Source organism: Esox lucius, chromosome 19 (genome assembly GCF_011004845.1).
Source record: "Esox lucius isolate fEsoLuc1 chromosome 19, fEsoLuc1.pri, whole genome shotgun sequence".
NCBI classification, from domain to species: Eukaryota; Metazoa; Chordata; class Actinopteri; order Esociformes; family Esocidae; genus Esox; species Esox lucius.
Window position 1 is genome coordinate 30,402,915 of NC_047587.1, and position 20,323 is coordinate 30,423,237.

The window sequence follows — 20,323 nt, forward strand, 5'->3', positions numbered from 1 at the left end:
ATTTCTCAACAAATACTCAACTAAAAGTGTTTTCTGTCTCTCCCTCGACAACACTTTCAACAGTTTCATTTTATTCTAGAGCAGTTCAATTCAATAAAAAAGGGGTGCCATTTCTGTCAGCCAATGGCATAGTGTGTGCCCTACAATAAATCAAAAGGGATTCTTCCAAAAGTAACCAAAACTAAACTGACAACAATGGGATTTGAAGCCTCAACCACAGGCTTTAGTAACACATTGCTCAACAAACGGAGCCACACAGTGGAAAGTATTTGCCCAAGAAATTCATGCAGAAGATTGTCATTCAGTGAAAATGGATATAGTTTCTGGCAGCCAGCTGACAAAATATGTGTCCATGTCAATTAACTGTGATTTAGCCAAATATTTGTGAACTGTTTTCAGTCTTTCCATCACCAACACTTTCAAGAGTTTCATTTAATTCTAGAGAAATATATAAAATATCTTTGAGTATATTTTCATCTAATTAAAATGCCAACCAGGTGCCAAATTCTGTGCCTTCTCAATCAACTGTGATTTATCCAAAAATCTCACCAACATTTCGAGGACTATGATTTATTTCTAGAATAGAGTTTAATTTATTAAAAAAGGGACACTTTCTGTCAGCCACTGTCAAAATCTGTGTCCCACAATAAATCAAAAGGAGATTTTCCAAAGGTAGCTGACATTGGTTGGCGTCAGCTAACATTGTATTAGCTAAAGCATAGATGTTGCTAAAATGTGTAGCTTGTAACACCAATAAGCATTAGCTAATTCTAAGTAGCTAATACAAGCTAACATTACTGTACTACTGTTTGTAAAAACTCTGCATTATGTAGTGACTAAACTGTAGGACCAAACAGCAGGGTAATGTTAAATGACACTAGCAAACAACAATGTTTGTAGAGAGGTTTGCTGGTTATCATGTTTGATAGAAACATTTATTTAAAAAAAATAATATCCATGTACAAATATTGAACAGTGGTAGTTATCTAGCTAGGTGGGTAATGTTGAACTAACTAGCTACTTAGTTCCTGCTAAAAACATTGACATCAATTTATATGAATCCTAACTTTAGGCTACTATAGTCTGATGTTACAGGACAGTTACAGAGGCAAAAGACAACAATAAAGGGACTAGGACATGCATTTGGCTGGTGGCCCTGGATCTGAAGACATAGGAATTGCTGAGACCTTTTGGTACACATGATCAGGGTTGTGACTTTAGTTTATATTTGAATGATGTTTCCACTTGGCCACAAGGATACTGGTGAAAAGGAAATAACATTGTTTGCAGCTATGGACATGAGTTGGATATGTGTCCGATTTAAATGAATGTGCAATCTGGCAAGTAATAGCCTAATACTGAAACCCGCTACCTGCTGCTTGCAGCTTTATTTAATGTTTTTGTCCGCAGTATAACAAAGCATGCCACGTCATGGACCGCCCCCTTGGTGCTGGAATTGATGAGTGACATCTCTCGGTGTGATGGTCGGGTGTCCACATGCTTGTCTAAGATTTTGTCATAGAGTTGTGCTCAAAGGTTTGCATACCCTTAAAAGAAAACATAGTTCTTATGGGATTCACATTCAACTGTATGTCATAAAACAAAACATGCCAACAGAGAAAAAAAGTCTGCATACCCTTAGTTCTTAATACTGTGTATTGCCCCCTTTAGCATCAATGACAGTGTGCAGTCTTTTGTAATAATTGTCTATGAGGCCACAAATTCTTGCAGGTGATGATGATGTTAAGGTCAGGAAACTGGCCACTCCAGGACCTTCACCTTTTTCTGCTGTAACCACTGGAGGGTCAACTTGGCCTTGTGCTTAGGGTCATTGTCATTCTGGAAGGTCCAAGACCGTCCCATGCGCAGCTTTCATGCAGAAGAATGTAAATTGTCTGCCAGTTTTTTCTGATAACATGCTGCATTCATCATGACATACATTTCCAAAAGATTCCCCGTGCCTTTAGAGCTCACACACACCCAAAACATCAGTGAGCCACCACCATGCTTCACAGTGTTCAAGTATCGTCGTATTGTGCTCCTTGAAACAACCACACCGTCTTTTTCCAGAGAAGCCTGTATTTCTCCTGAGGTTACCTGTGGGTTTTTCTTTGTATCCCGAACAATTCTTCTGGCAGTTTTGGCTGAAGTCTTTCTTGGTCTACCTGACCTTGACTTTGTATCAAGAGATCCCCGAATTTTCCACTTCTTAATAAGTGATTGAACAGTACTAACTGGCATTTGCAAGGAATTTGATATCTTTTTATATCCTTTTCCATCTTTATAAAGTTCTGTTACCTTGTTTACGCAGTTATTTTTTTGCTCCCCATGGCTCAGTATCTACCCTTCTCAATGCATCCATGTGAGAGCTAACAAACTCATTGACTATTTATACACAGACACTAATTGGAATTTAAAAAGACACAGGTGTGGGAAATTCACCTTTAATTGCCATGTTCACCTGTGTGTGTCACCTTGTGTGTCTCTAACAAGGCCAAACATTCAAGGGTATGTAAACTTTTGATCAGGGCCATTTGGGTGATTTATGTTATCATTATGATAAAAAAGGAGCCAAACAACTATGTGATAATAAATGGCTTCAAATGATCACTATCCTTAAATAAAAGACTTTGCATGATCAGTCATATTTGCAAAATCGTCTCTGTATAAATACAATTTAAAATCATATGCATTACAATACCTTTTAGAAGGAGCCTCAGTCGTCTTCCAGGGAAGACAAGCTTGAATGTTGTTGTTATTCCTGTACATGCAGCTAATGGCATGACATGCTGCTGTGTTTTCAGCCAGAGCTGCACGTCATGGTTAATATCTTTAATAACCCCACCAAAGCAATACAAATGAAGAGTCATCAAAATCGTAGAGGACAGGCTGAAACACGGGCAGGCTATTGATGTTTGTGTCAAAAATGTAGAACATACAATATTTTATAAGAGACATAAAACTTCTCCCCACCTTTACAACAGTCGTCTCAATATAACCATTACAACTGATCATCTGATGTTAGTTACTCTAGTTCCACTTCCACAACCTGTCAAATGGTCACATCCATTATGGACTCCAGTTGTGGTTTACTTCTTAGAGAATGCTGTTACTCAATACAATGCTTTTAGATGTATTCTATACCATGTAGTGTTTTACTACACATTTAATGCTTACTGCAATTCCTGATCATGGCTGAATACCGATAAAGCACACAAAGATATTGAATTTGTAGCTGTCCGCCATATAAGTACAAGGGTTCCATCTAGTGGGCATGTTTGGGTAATACAGAGACTAGACCAGTGACCAGTGTTTAAGCAGTATTGGATTTGAACAGCAGGTGTCCCTGTCATTCCATTGTATGGAGCATGGGGACACAGTAGAAGCCCCATGAGGCCCGTGAGGCAATTCCATCCGGCCCACGAGAAAATAGTTCAGAGGGGAAGTAAAAGAATAACTCCCCAGCTTTTTTAAAACTTGTTGCTGGCATCAAATTCAAAATGAGTGAATGTTTTCCAAAAAACAATTACATTTCTCAGTTTCAACATTTGATGTGTTGTCATTTGATATTCTTTATTGAATATAGGGTTTAAATGGTTTGCACATCATTGCTATCTGTTTTTCTTTACACTTTACACTGTGTCCCAACTTTGGAACCACATTTTAATAACAAAAATCCAACACAATGAAAGAATTGTATGTTTTGTATATTTCTGTAATTTTATAATAACTGATACGATGACACGTTTAGTGTGTGTGTATATATATATATATATATATATATATATATACAGTTATGCTCATAAGTTTGTAAGCCATTTATTATCACATAGTTGTTTGGCTCCTTTTTAAACCATAAAACTGAAATAGTTCTGTGATAACAGAAATCACCCAAATGGCCCTGATCAGAAGTTTACATAACCTTGAACGTTTGGCCTTGTTACAGACACACAAGGTGACACACACAGGTGAAAATGTAAATTAAAGTTGAATTTCCCACACCTGTGGCTTTTTAAACTGCAATTAGTGTCTGTGTATAAATAGTCAATGAGTTTGTTAGCTCTCACATGGCTGCATTGAGCGGCCTATATACGGAGCCATGGGGAGCAAAAAATAACTGTCAAAAGATCTGCGTAACAAGGTAACAGAATTTTATAAAGGGAAAGGATATAAAAACATATCAAAAGCCTTGCAAATGCCAGTCAGTACTGTTCAATCACTTATTAAGAAGTGGAAAATTCAGGGATCTCTTGATACCAAGCCAAGGTCAGGTATACCAAGAAAGATTTCTGCCAAAATTGCCAGAAGAATTATTCGGGATACAAAGAAAAACCCACAGGTAACCTCAGGAGAAATACAGGCAGCTCTAGAAAGACGGTGTGGTTGTTTCAAGGAGCACAATACGACGATACTAGAACAAAAATTTGCCGCATGGTCGAGATGACAGAAAGAAGCCTTTACTGCACCAATGCCACAAAAAAAAGCCCTGGTTACAATATGCCTGACAACATCTTGACACGGCTCACAGCTTCTGGCATACTGTAATTTTGAGTAACAAGACCAAAATAGAGCTTTATGGTCACAAACAAAAAAGCTATGTTTGGAAAGGGGTCAACAAGGCCTATAGTGAACAGAATACCATCTCCACTGTGAAGCATGGTGGTGGCTCACTGAGGGGGGGGGGGGGGGGGGTGAGCTCTAAAGGCACTGGGAATCTGGTGAAAATTGATGGCAAGATTAATGCAGCATGTTATCAAAAAATACTGGCAGACCATTTGCATTGTCAGGAGACTGAGTGAGACTATCAGTCTCCTATAACTGGTGATGTGGCTGTGTTCAGAATGAACCAATAACATTCAAACTCATGTTAAATAGAAGTCATTACACACCTGACATCATTTGAAGTGACTCTGATTAATCACAAATAAAGTTCAGCTGTTCTAGTAGGTATTTCCTGACCTTTTCTTAGTTGCATCTCAGAGCAAAGGCCATGGTCCGCAGAGATCTTCCAAAGCATCCGAGGGATCTCATTGTTGAAAGATATCAGTCAGAAGAAGGGTACAAAATAATTTCCAAAGCATTAGATATACCATGAAACACAGTGAAGACAGTCATCATCAAGTGGAGAAAATATGGCACAACAGAGAGATTACCAAGAACTGGATGTCCCTCCAAAAAAGACAAGAAGAAAACTGGTCAGGGAGGCTTCCAATAGGCCTACAGCAACATTAAAGGAACTGCAGGAATTTCTGGCAAGTACTGGCTCTGTGCTACATGTGACAAGAATCTCTCGTATTCTTCATATGAATGGGCTATGGGGTAGGGTGGCAAGACGGAAGTCTTTTCTTACAAAGAAAAACATCCAAGCCTGGCTGAAGTTTGCAAAAACAAACATTAAATCTCTCAAAACCACGTGTTATGGTCTGATGAAACCAAGGTTTAAGGTATGTTTGGCGCAAAAACAACACTGCACATCACCCAAAGAACACCATACCCACAGAGAAGCATGGTGGTGGCAGCATCATGCTTTGGGACTGTTTTTCTTTAGCTGGAACCGGGGCCTTATTCAGGGTGGAGGGAATTATGAACAGTTCCAAATACCAGGCAATTCTGGCACAAAACCTTCAGGCGTCTGTTAGAAAGATGAAGTTGAAGAGGAAGTTCACCTTTCAGCACGACAACGACCCAAAGCACACATCCAAATTCACAAAAGCATGGCTTCACCAGAAGAAGATTATCGTTTTGGAATGGCCCAGCCAGTGCCCAGACCTGAATCCAATTGACCATCTGTGGGGTGATCTGAAAAGGGCTGTGCACAGGAGGGTGTGCACACAACCAGGTTATTGTGAGTTTTTTTATTTTTCCCCCTCAAAGATTTCTGTTTGTTTTTCAATTGAATTGTTCACGTTATAGGTCACATTAAAGGTGGAAAAAGTTCTGACATGATTTATCTTTGTCTCATTCTTTTACATCACAAGAACCTGGCATTTTGACAGGGGTGTGTAGACTTTATATATTACAGTTGCTCTTCTAGTCAGGCAAAAATTAAGGGAACACTTAAATCACACATCGTGTCTCGATGAACAAAATATATTAAAGATCTAAATCTTTATTGTAGATGTATGTAATTTGTTAATTCATTAACATCAAAATGACATAACAACAGGCAATGGAAACCAAAATCACCAAGTGATTGAGGACACTTTCATGGGTCTTGTAGAGTCCGTGCCTCATCAGATCAGCGCTGTTTTGGCGGTACATGGAGGACCAACAGCATATTAGGCAGGTGGTCAGAATGTTTTGGATCATCAGTGGAAATAAATAGTGAATATAATATTTTTGACAATAATAATAATCAATAAGCAAATACATATTTTACTTCCAAAATTATTTGATTTAGGTGTTCTTATCCATAGTTACATACAGCTATTGCATTCCTTTAAAAAAAACTGGTGGGAAAGCATCATATCTCAGTAACAGAAGATACAAGTTCATGGGAACCTTGATGGTTAATTCTGAAGTGACCAACTTGTACTGGAATAGACCCCAACCCTGATTTTTAACATACAAACTTTAACATTTAAATGCAATGTAGACTTACCATCTACATTAAAATTAAAGATCAGTATACTCTTCAAGATGACAAATGCTTGCTTCCTCAGTCCTTGTTGTGCCTTTCTTCTAAAAACTAGTCTTTCCCAAAAAACATTGGATGAAAAGGTATTAGTTACGCAGTTAATAAAATAAATGTAATTATGAGTGAGCAAGCATTTGACCTGTACTACATTATCAGAGTGACAGACAGAACACACTACCATAATAGCCATTGCCTGTCCAGAAACAATCTCTAGCCCCTACTCCAAACAGTGATGTGGTGGAACATTGCGGTGGAACTTACTAGATTCAGGCATGGATAGTGAGGCCGTAATATAATTCTTATTCAAAAAAGTATTTGTACAGTGCAAAATGAACACAAGCCCCAAAATGAGATTGTACTTGTATATCAATAATTGTATTCCATCATTACAGTGAGACACAATCACATGATTCTCTTGTTTTACTTATGGTAATGCTTGGGTACAGATTTCCAAATGGAACACTTCTCTTATCTTGGGCCCCCTGAAGGTCAGGCTGGCCTGTATTCTTAGTGTTTATGCAAGATTTTGGGGATATGAATCCACAAGATGCTTACTAGGTAAATGATCACACTAGCTAGCTAATGATTAGCCCAATATGATGATTAACATTAATATTGATTTAAAATACTCTTTAAAAATGTGGGATTTTTTGTGATGGTTGGAAAATGGGCAGCGACCCTGCTGTCCTCACTTCACCACCATAGGGATGTCAGGACAGAGAAGAGCTTGACTGGGCAGAGTGTCTGTCTCTAATTCCTTGTCTGTAGATCTACAGGAGCTGAATGTGGTGCGCATACGTCCACCCAACAGCTACATGCTCTAATTTGACAATGGTTCCCAGACCACGGCCAATCGTTTTCTGCCATTCCCTGTGTGAGGGGAACAGCAGTAATGATGTAGTAATCCTGTGATTAATGGATGTCTCGTGTGAACAGTTGTGGGATTAAATAATGAATACGTTTTTTCATATATACAGCCCTCAAAAAAAATTATGAATATATATATACATATATATATATATATATATATATATATATATATATATATATTAAATCAATAAATATGTTTAACAAGAATATGTACATCCTTTATCTCTCCACTTCTCATCAATGACAGTCATGTAATGCTGAGGAAACATCAACCCTGTGTCATGCTGGGGCTACTGCAAATAGACGCCCACGCACAGACACACGGATATCTACTCTGCTGCAGACTTTCTGGAATATTGATGACCCTGCTTCTAGCTAATCCTTTTTGTCCAGTTTTAGAGCTGCATTTCCTAGTTAATGATAGCTCTGTACTAACTGATGCATCCACCCTTAAACCAGGGTCTACACGGCTGAGCTCCCCGAAGGGCATGTTTCCACAAAGAACAGAAGATACCACTGACCTCAGGAAAAGCTGGTTGTTCTTTGTAAACTAGAATGATAAATATTACCAGAATATTAGCACAGTATGGAAACATACTGTACATACAGGACACATGTATGTTAAATCAGTCAAGAACAATGACTGCAGCTTTAAAAGCACACATTTCTGTAGATATTAGCCTTGGGCTTTGATATCTCTCTCTCTCTCTGTCTTTCTCTCTCTCTCGTTCTCCCTTGTGGTCTTGTTATATATTATAGACTGTCATGGGTTTTCAGTGTTCCTGCAGACCAGTGGTGGCCTGCCTCCCCTCCTCTGTCTTCCATTGTGTGGGTGTGCACAGAGCGGGCTCCCTGGCCCTCACACTGAATGGGCCCCACCATTCATCCTCCACACTGAAGCTCATTAGAACTCTATAGAATCACAATTGTGAGACCCACATTAGACACTTCCTTGCTGCAGCCACAGACACCACACAAAGTGCCAGTTTGCTGCTAAGCTAAGCGCATTGTCTTCTGATTCATAGAGTCTGGCTCTCCATTCATGATATTAAGTTCGAGTGGTGGAATATCAATTGAGTGTGCACTGGCCCGGTATCTTTTTAAGAGGCCAGAGACAGAAAGGGGCTCAGCTGGTCTGCACAGTGCTGGACCTCAACAGGACTATTGTGGACGGCTGAATGGGGGACCCTACTTTTTCCCTCCAATGGAGAGCAGAATGGACATCAAATAAATTCACATGAACTTGCTTTTCAGGGTATTTTCAAGAGCTGCGATTCCAATGGCTCAATTATACCTCCTACCCCTTGGAATTCTACCTTGGAATTTGGCCCATTAACAAGTTGCGAATCCTAACGATGCTTTTCATCCCAAATGCGAAGCCTTACAACGCTACAATCCATGTTTGGTCCATTTGCTGATAAGCATTGTCAATATCATCAAGGAAATGACCCACTTTGCGAAAGAGAGGAGTCAGCCAGCCTTTGATAATTACCCCAAAGTGAAAAAGAACAAATCGTTTCTCCCTCAAAAGGGTCAGACAGAATGCATCACCATGGCGTCAAACCACACCTTGCATATAGCATCGCACCAGTCTGGCCACCACTATCTTTCCAGCTGCACTGTACTTTATGAATAAAGATGTGTGTATTTGCTGTGCGTCGATGAAGCGCCTGTGGCTCCGCTCATGGTCGACTGTGACATGAACAAATGGCAACTCTCCTTGGCAGACAAAAGCCCAGGGAAGCATCACAAAACAGTGGCCCATGAGGAGCATGTAAACACGCATTAGGTAGACACAGAGGTAGATAGGATAGCCCGAACACCCCTCACACGAGACCCAGCGGATGCTTTCTCTACCAGTCACTATATAAAACCTCAAATTTCATTACAAGCAACCTTTGGCTCCCCGGGGGACACACAATGGGCCCGGCTGTCTAGGGCAATTTCCATGCCCAGCATGAGGTGTCCCCCCCGAACAGTGCACCCCCTTCGCCTCGCCCGGACATGCTTGTTTACTGTTCCCCAATTCTGTTTCACTTCAGTCGGCCTCCTCTTTACCCAGCTCACCCATTAAGGGGCTCAGTGTCATTAGCCAGGGCAGTCAGCTCAGGGTTACACGTGACTGGTTAGTATGTACAACGCAACCCCCCCCCCCCCCCCGTGTTTGTTGTGTGCCTTTAGGCTTTAACTGTGACTACGAAATGTAAGGGATTTATAACAACAGAGGCAGGTTAGAGTCATAGTTTAAGGGATCTACAACAGATGCAGGTTAGAGTCATAGTTTAAGGGATCTACAACTGATGCAGGTTGGAGTCATAGATTAAGGGATCTATAACAACAGACGTAGGTTGGAGTCATAGTTTAAGGGATCTATAACAACAGACGCAGGTTGGAGTCATAGTTTAAGGGATCTATAACAACAGACGTAGGTTGGAGTCATAGTTTAAGGGATCTACAACAGACGCAGGTTGGAGTCATAGTTTAAGGGATCTATAACAACAGACATAGGTTGGAGTCATAGTTTAAGGGATCTATAACAACAGACGTAGGTTGGAGTCATAGTTTAAGGGATCTATAACAACAGACGTAGGTTGGAGTCATATTTTAAGGGATCTACAACAGATGCAGGTTGGAGTCATAGTTTAAGGGATCTATAACAACAGACGCAGGTTGGAGTCATAGTTTAAGGGATCTATAACAACAGACGTAGGTTGGAGTCATAGTTTAAGGGATCTACAACAGATGCAGGTTAGAGTCATAGTTTAAGGGATCTACAACTGATGCAGGTTGGAGTCATAGTTTAAGGGATCTATAACAACAGACGCAGGTTGGAGTCATAGTTTAAGGGATCTATAACAACAGAGGCAGGTTAGAGTCATAGTTTAAGGGATCTACAACAGATGCAGGTTAGAGTCATAGTTCAAGGGATCTACAACTGATGCAGGTTGGAGTCATAGTTTTAGGGATCTATAACAACAGACGTAGGTTGGAGTCATAGTTTAAGGGATCTACAACAGACGCAGGTTGGAGTCATAGTTTAAGGGATCTATAACAACAGACGTAGGTTGGAGTCATAGTTTAAGGGATCTCTAACAGATGTAGGTTGGAGTCATAGTTTAAGGGATCTATAACAACAGACACAGGTTGGAGTCATAGTTTAAGGGATCTATAACAGATGTAGGTTGGAGTCATAGTTTAAGGGATCTATAACAACAGATGTAGGTTGGAGTCATAGTTTAAGGGATCTACAACAGACGCAGGTTGGAGTCATAGTTTAAGGGATCTATAACAACAGACGTAGGTTGGAGTCATAGTTTAAGGGATCTCTAACAGATGTAGGTTGGAGTCATAGTTTAAGGGATCTATAACAACAGACACAGGTTGGAGTCATAGTTTAAGGGATCTATAACAGATGTAGGTTGGAGTCATAGTTTAAGGGACCTATAACAACAGACGTAGGTTGGAGTCATAGTTTAAGGGATCTATATCAACAGATGGAGGTTAGACTCGTGGTTTGGCATTACGCTGAACTTGCTGTGATTATTATGCGGTGGTTTAACACGATTGTCTATCTTCTTTTCAGTGTTTTATGTTAAGTATTTCAACGCCGCACACCGTGGAGTAGGGTCTACACACGCTGACCTCTTCTAAAAAGTCTACCTTTCGACCACAACAGAATCTGTGTTCTGTGTTCTGATGTGTTAAATGCTATGGATTATTCACATTGCGGCTTTGTGCATATTTCTGTCAATCAGGAGGGAAGGTCTTTTTAAAACACAGAGAATCTGTCAACTGAGGGCAGAACGATTTTCTATCTTAAGCAGGAGCCAAAAGGCCTGTCAAGTCTGTGAGTGGCAAGCCATAGTGGAGTAGACCAATCAAGTCACTAAAAAGCGGAGAATAGTGACAGGAGAATAACCCTTAGGAAGATGTATTAATTGGTTTGAGTCCTTAGAATAAAAAGTATTATATGAATGTCCTGTTGAATCTGGCGATCAGGTACTGTAGTTCATTATCTGTCTGCTCAATTAAAGTTAAGTGCAATTGCAATAAAATGAAATAATGAACTAGAAAACATACAATTTAACAAATGTCATGGAGATTTAAATTCTATGACAAATTTGCTAAGAATTGCTCACACAAAACATTTTTTTTTTTACTAAGACAAAACAATGTGCAGGTGACCAAGATCAAACCACGTAATAATGTGCACTGTGTGAAGGAATGGCCTGCAAACCTCTTTGCCCCTATAGATTCTATAGGCCACAATGAAAGCTCTGAAGGTGGCTGCAGAAAAGAGAAAACTATTTACTGCAGGACTGAGAAATACGCTTACTGCACGTTAAACTTTGTCCAGCAGCCCATTGTCTCGGGTGTCTATCATTTAATAGGCAAGTTGACATAATGAATGGAGTCGGACCCACCTTCTGCCACTCCAGAATGGACCCGGTCTTATCTGAATTGAGAATCACATTAGAGCCTCTTAGCCAATCAAGCTGCAGCACCGGAGCAAAGTGCAGACCCTAGAGGAGAAGGGGCGAGAAGAAGCGAGTTAGAGAGTTTTTGTTTTCCTGGGACTTTAATGAAGTTGGCCCTGGTCAGTCCTGGAAGGATTACAGCTCAGATTTGTGCCTCTTCTGTCATTTGGCTGTGTGACTGCTGAGACTGCTCTGCTGTACTGTGACTTAAGCAACAGAGCGTACCTTAGGGTCACAGTGAATGGGATGATAGTAGGACAGACACAAGAAGAAGAGCGGGAATATGGCGACAGGATCATCTCCTACTCACCCAGGCTTTGGCACCTCTGGGAAAAGTTTCCTCATCGACAACCTGCTGCGCTCAGCAGGGCCATCCTCTCCCACTCCTCCCTCGTTCGCCTCGGACGGATCAACAGGTCGGCTCTTCAGGGGCCCACTTGGCAACCCTCGCAGGACAGCCTGGGGCCCTCAGCATGTTGTCTATGAGGGTCAGAGTCAAAACTGTGAAAGAGCCAAGGACAGAGGGTTAATTCCTCGGCTACACTCAGGTAAAAAAGCCTCCTATTATTCAAAACATAATCAGCATTATGTCTACAATCGTGTTACAGCACCAACATTATGTCTGTTGTCGTATTACATCATTAGCATTACGCATCTTATCATGTTACATCACCGGCATTATGTCTGTTGTCATGTTCCATTATTAGCATTACGTGTTCTCCCGTTACATCATCAGCATTGTGTATGTTATGTTGTTACATCATTAGCATTAATTATGTTATTGTGTTACATCATCAAAATGATGTCTGTTATAGCGTTGTATGGTCACCATTATGATTGTTTTCATGTTACATCAGCAGCATTATGACATCTACGGTAGCTTTTAGGGCAATGAAACAACCTGGGATTTTTTTTTTAAATGTTTGTTCATGAGTTATAAAAAGTTTATTAATTAAAATGTATTTATATACATGTACATCTGGTTAATGAATAATAGTTGAAATCTGAAATGTGATTTATTACTAAACCTATTTTAATATAAATGCATACACAGCTGGACAAAATGTATGTCACTGGAAGCTATGGGCTGCAACTAGCGAAATGCCCTTACTCAACAAACTGGCAGAACTATGGATTCAAATACTGTTCATTCATTACATCCAAATGATAATGTTTGCACGAATCCCAAATCATTTTATTTCTATTGGACACCCATATCATAATATATTTTGCCAATTAAGTGATGATCACCTGATATGACTAAACGATTAAATCTGAAACGATTTGAGGAATAATTTATTTACAAACCGTAATTCAATACAGATAAATGCTGTCATCTTGCTGTTATTGTTAGGCTTTCTCCAGCATTTTCCAAGAGTGCTTTGGAGAACTGAGGGTGTTGGCTCATTTTCACACCTGAACATACTCTAGCTTTCTACCATGCTATTTAGAAACCAGCTAAAAATATATTAGCTAATAAGAAAGCAATTAAGCCAGGCACTCTGCTATAAAAAACGAAGAAAGCTATCTAGCTAAACTAGCAACAACGAATTCAGAACTACCTAAAGATTTGTCATTTGTATCCCTTTACCTGTACTATAATCGTACGGCTAATAAACCCAGATGTCGAAATAGATCATGTGTAGCCTTAAGCCTTCTAAACTACTGTCAATGCAGGTAAGTATAATCGTCCCAGTGTTTACCTGTCTACGCACACGCGGAGATATACGTCTCCAGAGTAAAAACAGGCTGAATTGAATGATAACTTTCAAAACGTGTCATGCATACGTAGATTACATTTTAACCCTTGGACATACCAAAGTAAAAATTAATAATAAGATCTATTTAAATTAATGGTTCTTAAAATAAATGTTATCCTCTGACAAAACTTACACGTAACTTATATTGCCTATATATTTGTGATATACACGTAACGTGTTAGTCACTTCATTATGAGAATGTTCTTCAGATGTCAACAAACCAGTTATTTTATGTTCATATCACAAAAATTTTGAATAATCAAAGTAGAAATAACAACCGTTTTAATCTGAGCATTACATTCCACTCAAAATATACAGATAGCATGTCCACAATTTCCACTGGAATTATTCCTTGTCTCTCTCCTCTTCGCAGGCCGACTGAGCCGCATGTTTCTCCCAGGTCCTCGGTATCTGCTGGCAGCAGCGTCTTGCTGTGGTGGGTCTAGCCCCTCGCCTGTCTTCTCCAGTGAGTGTTTTATGCCTCATCAACGATGCCTCAGCTCCTCTAAGTGTTAGCAGCAGGGTCTCCCATACTCTCTACGGGTAATTACTGATGCAATGCCAGGGAGCTAGTTCTCTACTCAACTCTCTGAACTGCTATTCATGACCATTCACGGCTATTTAGACCCATGGGGGGGAGGGGCCTTTTTGGCCATTGAGGCCCCAATTTGCGCTCACAGATACGCACACTGACTGAGCGAAATGTGCAGGGATAATAAACTCCTTGTCTCTGTCAGATTAAGGCTGTAATGATCAGGGGTGTGCCATTGTAGCGGTCTGTTGTGGGACTCTGGGACATGAGTATGGCCTCTGGATGGTAGTTTGGAACTCAGCCTCAACGTGTTTGGCTGATGTTTGTCCCAACTCTGTTGAATTACTGTGACCAGACTTATTGTGGTTCTCCTGCCCGAGGGGATTGTGTTAGAAGATGATTACCTGTAGGTGGTTATCAACAAAAAAACAACATCAATCCATCCAGAATCCGTCCCGTGGAATATGGATTTGAATCGGGTTATGTAATGGTATTGTATTTTGGAGTCTGCCTTTCAGAGAGGCTAATGACAAGCAGTGATTTCTCCTTCTGTCAGGGTTGTAACGTTAGTTGCTGTGTCCTGTGGCTCCTGACAAATGAGGCAGCAAATAGCATTGCTCAATAAAGACCCCCCGGTCCCCTGGGTCCCCTCAGTGGGCTGACTCTTTCCCACAGTGCCCAGTAATAGGACAATGCCATGCCCGGCTGTGACCAATTGGCACTTTCACTTCACCATCCACGCGCGACCCCACTGCAATTTTTCACCACAGCAATGAACTCCTCGCGACAAAAACCCAGAGACCACAGCCTTTCCCCCGCAGAAAGGGGGCTGTGCCCAGGAACAGCCCACAAGCCCTTTGTTTGGCCCAAGAATCCAGCTCCCCGACCCCCTGCTTTATCCTGTCACCTCACACCTCATTCCTACCCATTTAAAGTCCTCTGACTGGAACATAAAGAACTCAATGAAAATGACTTTTATAGACTTATTTCGAGCTCATCTTCCCATACAACCCGGGGGCCGATACCTGTGAGAGAAAAGATTTGGTGAGGAGCGCAGAGCTAGTGAGAGCAGGAGCCCCTCAGTAAACAGTCTCTTGTGTTGTGGGTCCCTTGGAGCTGTGCACTCTGAGGTTAGACACGCACGTTGCCCCCGGGAGTGACCTGTTAATCGCCCGTTTAAGTGGAAGCCATTGAGGTCCAAAGGAGGCCCAAGGAGCGTGTCTAAACCGGTTAGACGCTCCCTGAGGTGGTCTGTGTGCAGATTTGTCGTACAGATTAAAAAGGCATTGCTCAATGGGATTTGGAAAATACTCCACTTGACTTTTGTTGTGCGTGCACCTGTGAGTGAGGCAGCGTGGGATTGCTCCTCAGAGTTCATCAAATCCCATTCTCCCCAGTGAAAACAGGTCTCCTTTCTCTCTTTAGTCACCCCTATTTTGTTAAATTAGACAGATTGACGGAAATTAAGTGATGGAGACAAAGCGTGTAGACGACTGGCTCCAGAAGATGGGCACAATCAATGAAGATAGTGAGCTAGGAAGTTTGCCGGATAGTGTAGATAAATGTAAGTCACACTTTCATAATCAGTAGGATTTTTTGTGGTTTGGACTGGAAAGGATCTGAGCCCAAGGATTTTCTGTTTTGGCTCACTTGATATAGGGATATACTGTAATACGTCTCCTGTGCATTCAAATGCATGTTTGTTATTGACCTCATTTAAATTTGACCTATTTCTATATTCAGATATGCAAGTACTTCTCTCTAGTAGGTACTGTGCATTTCCGTTTATGCAAAAAACATTCTGTGCAGAAATGCAAATGTAATTCCTCTATAATAACCAACCATAATGAATTCCATTTAATTTGACTCAAGTCAGGTTTTAAATAGCTTTAATACCAACATTAATATGAACGATTCTGACCTCTGACCTTCCAGAGGGAGCCAACTTTCCGATGTGGTCCCCGGATACAAGCCCGAAATCCCGGCGAGGGATCCTCCGGAGGGCCGTGTTCTCCGAGGAACAGAGGAAGGAGCTGGAGAAAATGTTCAAAAGACAGAAGTACATCAGCAAGACTGACAGGAACAAACTGGCAGCAGACCTGAGCCTGAAGGAGTCCCAGGTATGATACTACCATAACGCTTGACCGGGGCTCCATCACAACCCCATCTCATATCTCACTCAACATCGTCGGTCATTGATCTGGTCATCCACATTTTACTGGGTCTTGTTTAGCTGCTCAAGTCTAGAATTAGTGAAAGGTTCCTCATTTTAAAAGGTTCGTAAATACTGCTGACAATACTGCACAACTGTGACACGTGTATAATAACAAGGACAGTGGTCTCTGCTTTAACACAGCAGATCAGAACAACTGGTTTCTCAACATGAACCTCTTCCTGACAGGTGAAGATCTGGTTCCAGAACCGGAGGATGAAATGGAGGAACTGTAAAGAGAAGGAGGCCCACAGTGGCCGATCCCCAATGGAGGAGCTTATGTCCCGGGGCTGCAACCAAAAAGAGGATCCCCAGGGGGCACCAGAGAGCACTTCACATAGAACCCCATCACAGCAGTCCCTAGTACAGGGGCACACGAGTTACCCCAGAGAAAGAGCCATGCAAGGAACCTGTGACTTTGATACAGCCACTGAGTCGGCAAACATTCACCGTCTGTGACCCTTGAGACGAGGAGAGACTGAAATGAAAGGGACAGTCACATTAATTAAAAGGGACCGTCTGATATAAAACAACTAACAACCATAACAACACAATACCAGTAATCTTTTAAAAAGTTTTTTTGATTACTATTGTGTAGCAAGATTTTGTAGACGGACTTCACTCTGTCAAACTGTTTTTCAAAGGATGTACTTTGGTATTTTGAATAATCAATAGAAATCTCATAAACCAAACTTTTCCTATGCCATATATTGTATATAAATACGCAGTAAAGGTTAGTCAGGTGTATACAACCGAGGTGTTTCAACGTTTAATATTGTAATCAGAATGCTTTTTCTCTTTTGACTGAAAAAACGGTGTAAATAAAATGAATCATTACATTTTCATTTCTTAATTCCCTGGGATTTTCCTGGCTCAGAATTAGGCAAAGGTGGTAACCCAACCCTCGCTGCCCTGGGCTCTACCAGATGCCCCTCTGATACACTTTATATAATATCTGGATACACACTAATAAAACTGTTACAGTGTTAAATCTGCCCTGTTGTCCATGTCTACTAGGGCAGCTAATGCTCACTACAATGTCCTTTCCTAAGAGCAACCAAAATACCAACAATATATCTAATCTTTACATATGAACATGTCACATGTTTTTTGTTCTCCTCTGCCTGTCCAGAACTAGTAGATAGTTTATTGGATTTAAGTGCATCCAGCTTATGGTTTCTGCTTGGCTATTTTCCTAAGCCCCCAAACATACTAGCACACAGAGCATATTATTCCCTCTTCATTATGTCAGGGCCACCCGAAAATATATTAAAACTATGTTTATTAGAAGATCTAGGAATCACATAAAAAAAAATGAAATCACTCATCAAGCTTTATAATTAATCACTGTCAGTATTATTGTTGTCTATTTTCATTGTTATAAATGCTCCTGTTAATTTCACTTGCATTAAAAATGCAAATGAGCTGTATATATTACAGCATTGTTTTTTCCTCCATCCTTGCCTTGACGCCACATCATTTCTCTTGACTTCTTTCAGCCGTAGCCTACTTGGCTATGCTGCTTACGTAGCGTCACGTTCATAGTATTTATATTGTTAGTGACTTACATATGTTAATTGCATATTTTTACACTGTATATTGCATATACAATGTCGTTCGGGAAAATAGCCTACATACCCTAATCTAATCGTCTTTTCACCAGTCATCTTTTGTCTCGCAAACTCTATTAAAAAAAATTATGATTCTACTAGAAGTAATCTGAAACGTTAATAAATGTTATTGTGGATTGGATGTAGTTTAGGCGTAATTGTACTTGATATTGTGTTTAAATATTTTGACATGGTTGTGTGTAAAAGAAAACTAGGCTCCAGTTTACAACAGTCAGGACATGTTAGGTCCTGTATGCAAGGTTGCCAGATCGTTGACAGTAAACCGAAAAATCCCCAAACTGTTCAAATGTTTATTCTATACCACCATATCTGTATATCGACACTCCCAAGCCCATTTCAAATATACCAATTCCAAGGGAAACATACCCATCTGGCAAGCCTGCCAATATGAAACCTATTTCCTCCTACGGTGGCATTCACTGCAGTATTTGTCTGGTAGGCTATTTAGCGTATGAGCGCTAAATGATGTTTTACCATGCTGGCACACAGAGGCGGTGTGAGATTCTGGGAAGGCCTTTGAGTTTGTATGCAGGAAAATCCCAGATTCCATGCTGTCCTCAAAGCATTGAGCGAGCTGAAGTAATAACATGGTAAAAAAAAGAAGCCTGGTTTATCTGTTCATCCCTCAACTTTATTCATCAGTTAATAATAAATCCCCTTTCTAACCTACAGATTTGACCGGACGTCCTTAACATGGAACGATCAGAGTCCTACTTTAATTTGAGCTTGAAATACAATTACATTATTCGTGTTTTAAAAGTTAAACAAAAAATCGTCCTCCACCATGGTAACTATGAAACCTTTCTGTGCCTGCAGAATGTAGACAACTTGCACTGCTATCGTCATCTGCATGAAAGAATTTAGCATCTTGGGGATTTGGTATGTCTCGGAAAATGTAACACAGTGTAAACAAGCCCTTATTTTTAAGGTCCCATGACATGCTACTTTTTGTAGGCTTTAATATAGGCCATAGTGGTCCCTAGTACTGTATCTGAAATCTTTTTTCAAAAATTCAGCCTTGCTGCAGAATTATAGCCACTACAATACAGTCACAGAATGAGCTTCCTTCAAACAGCCCGTATTGGTGTCTGTGACTTTAAATTTTAATGAGGATGAAAAAGGCGGGGCAAGGTGGTGGGTGGGCGGGGCATGGTGGTGGGTGTGCGTGGCCTTTACTATCTTGCAGCAAAGGTAACGTGCATGTTTACCGGTATGTCTGGATCATATTGCAATGGCACGAAGACACATTGAAGCATTTCAGTTTGACCCAGAATCCGATCCAGATGGAGAAGCAACGGATGAAGAAGTTGCAACTCAGCGCCTCCAGAAGGATGTTTCCGAATGGTTAGTTAAAAATATTATGTCTATATGATACTTTGTTAGGATGTCTGATTATCATGTAAGTTAAAGCTAAAGCTAATCTGCTTTTGCCTTTTCATGTTTCTCTGATTTGTGATGATTTTAAAGCTGTGTTAGCATCTATATCAGTACATATTCTAGTTTAGAGAAGAGGGTTTTTTTAAATGTAAAAATTCTCCCTTCATATCATGAAGTCACGTTACACAAGATATATAAAGCCTATATATTTATGTGCGCGCAGGAGTAAATCATTTTGTTGTGTAACATTATGTACATAGTCGTCGGTGAAATGTTTGCCACAGACATGCAAAACTTTGGAAAGCTGTGTCGGCGCTTTTCCGGAGAAAATGAAATCATTCCACTGGTTCTTCTGTGGCATGTAGTAAAAAAAGGCTTCGTTGCTCATCTCTACATCCTATTACTGAGCAATTATTGTGTTTCCTTCGCTCAAAAGCGATGATGCCCCTCCTCGTCGCGTAGACAAATTGAAGTCGCGCTCACACACGTGTGCCTCACACCTGGCTCTATTTAAATTCTTTCTCTGGGCTGGCAAAGCAGAAAAAGGGGAGTTACCATGGGAGTTAACAATTTCTCCTTGCGACGTCACAAAGAGACGGGTCCAGATCAGCCTGTTTGATTCTCCGTTTTCTCCAAGTCAGAGAAAGATAGAAAATGCTCAATTTACACCGAATGGAATTTTTAGAAAATTTGGGACCATATATAGGCTAGGTGAACTCATATTAATGTTAAAAAACCTCACAAAATGAAAATTTCACCTTTAACCACGGTAGACCTAACTGAGACAGAGATTCAAAAGAACAAAAGACTTACAAGTTGCCAAATA

At 40.5% G+C, this 20,323-nt stretch overlaps 2 protein-coding genes across 3 annotated transcripts in view; one reads left to right on the forward strand and one right to left on the reverse strand.

Moving 5' to 3' along the window:
* Positions 1 to 12,311, reverse strand: part of nell2a (neural EGFL like 2a) — a 110,006-nt gene extending 97,695 nt beyond the window's left edge. The window contains exons 1-2 of the mRNA XM_020056546.2: positions 12,296 to 12,311; positions 11,932 to 12,030 (exon numbers count right to left, since the gene is read on the reverse strand). The gene's annotated coding sequence lies outside the window, so the exon portion shown is untranslated. The remainder of the gene's footprint in view (positions 1 to 11,931; positions 12,031 to 12,295) is intronic.
* On the forward strand, positions 12,120 to 17,334 carry dbx2 (developing brain homeobox 2). Of its 2 annotated transcripts, none has more exons than XM_020056547.3 (4): positions 12,120 to 12,533; positions 14,119 to 14,211; positions 16,213 to 16,397; positions 16,679 to 17,334. In XM_020056547.3, the coding sequence occupies exons 1-4, from the start codon at positions 12,269 to 12,271 to the stop codon at positions 16,946 to 16,948; spliced, it is 813 nt and encodes a 270-aa protein (XP_019912106.2). In that variant the 5' UTR covers positions 12,120 to 12,268; the 3' UTR covers positions 16,949 to 17,334. The 2 variants fall into 2 exon arrangements, with proteins under 2 accessions (XP_019912106.2, XP_019912107.2); XM_020056548.3 differs by having other exon boundaries at positions 14,119 to 14,181.
* The last annotated feature ends 2,989 nt before the right edge of the window (positions 17,335 to 20,323 follow it).

Excerpts from the sequence above, each read along its gene's own strand:
- dbx2 (XM_020056547.3), top strand. The coding sequence starts at position 12,269 with ATGGCGACAGGATCATCTCCTACTCACCCAGGCTTTGGCACCTCTGGG. Across the intron at positions 14,212-16,212 it reads CCCCTCGCCTGTCTTCTCCA|AGGGAGCCAACTTTCCGATG; the intron begins GTGAGTGTTTTA and ends CTGACCTTCCAG. Across the intron at positions 16,398-16,678 it reads TGAGCCTGAAGGAGTCCCAG|GTGAAGATCTGGTTCCAGAA; the intron begins GTATGATACTAC and ends TCTTCCTGACAG.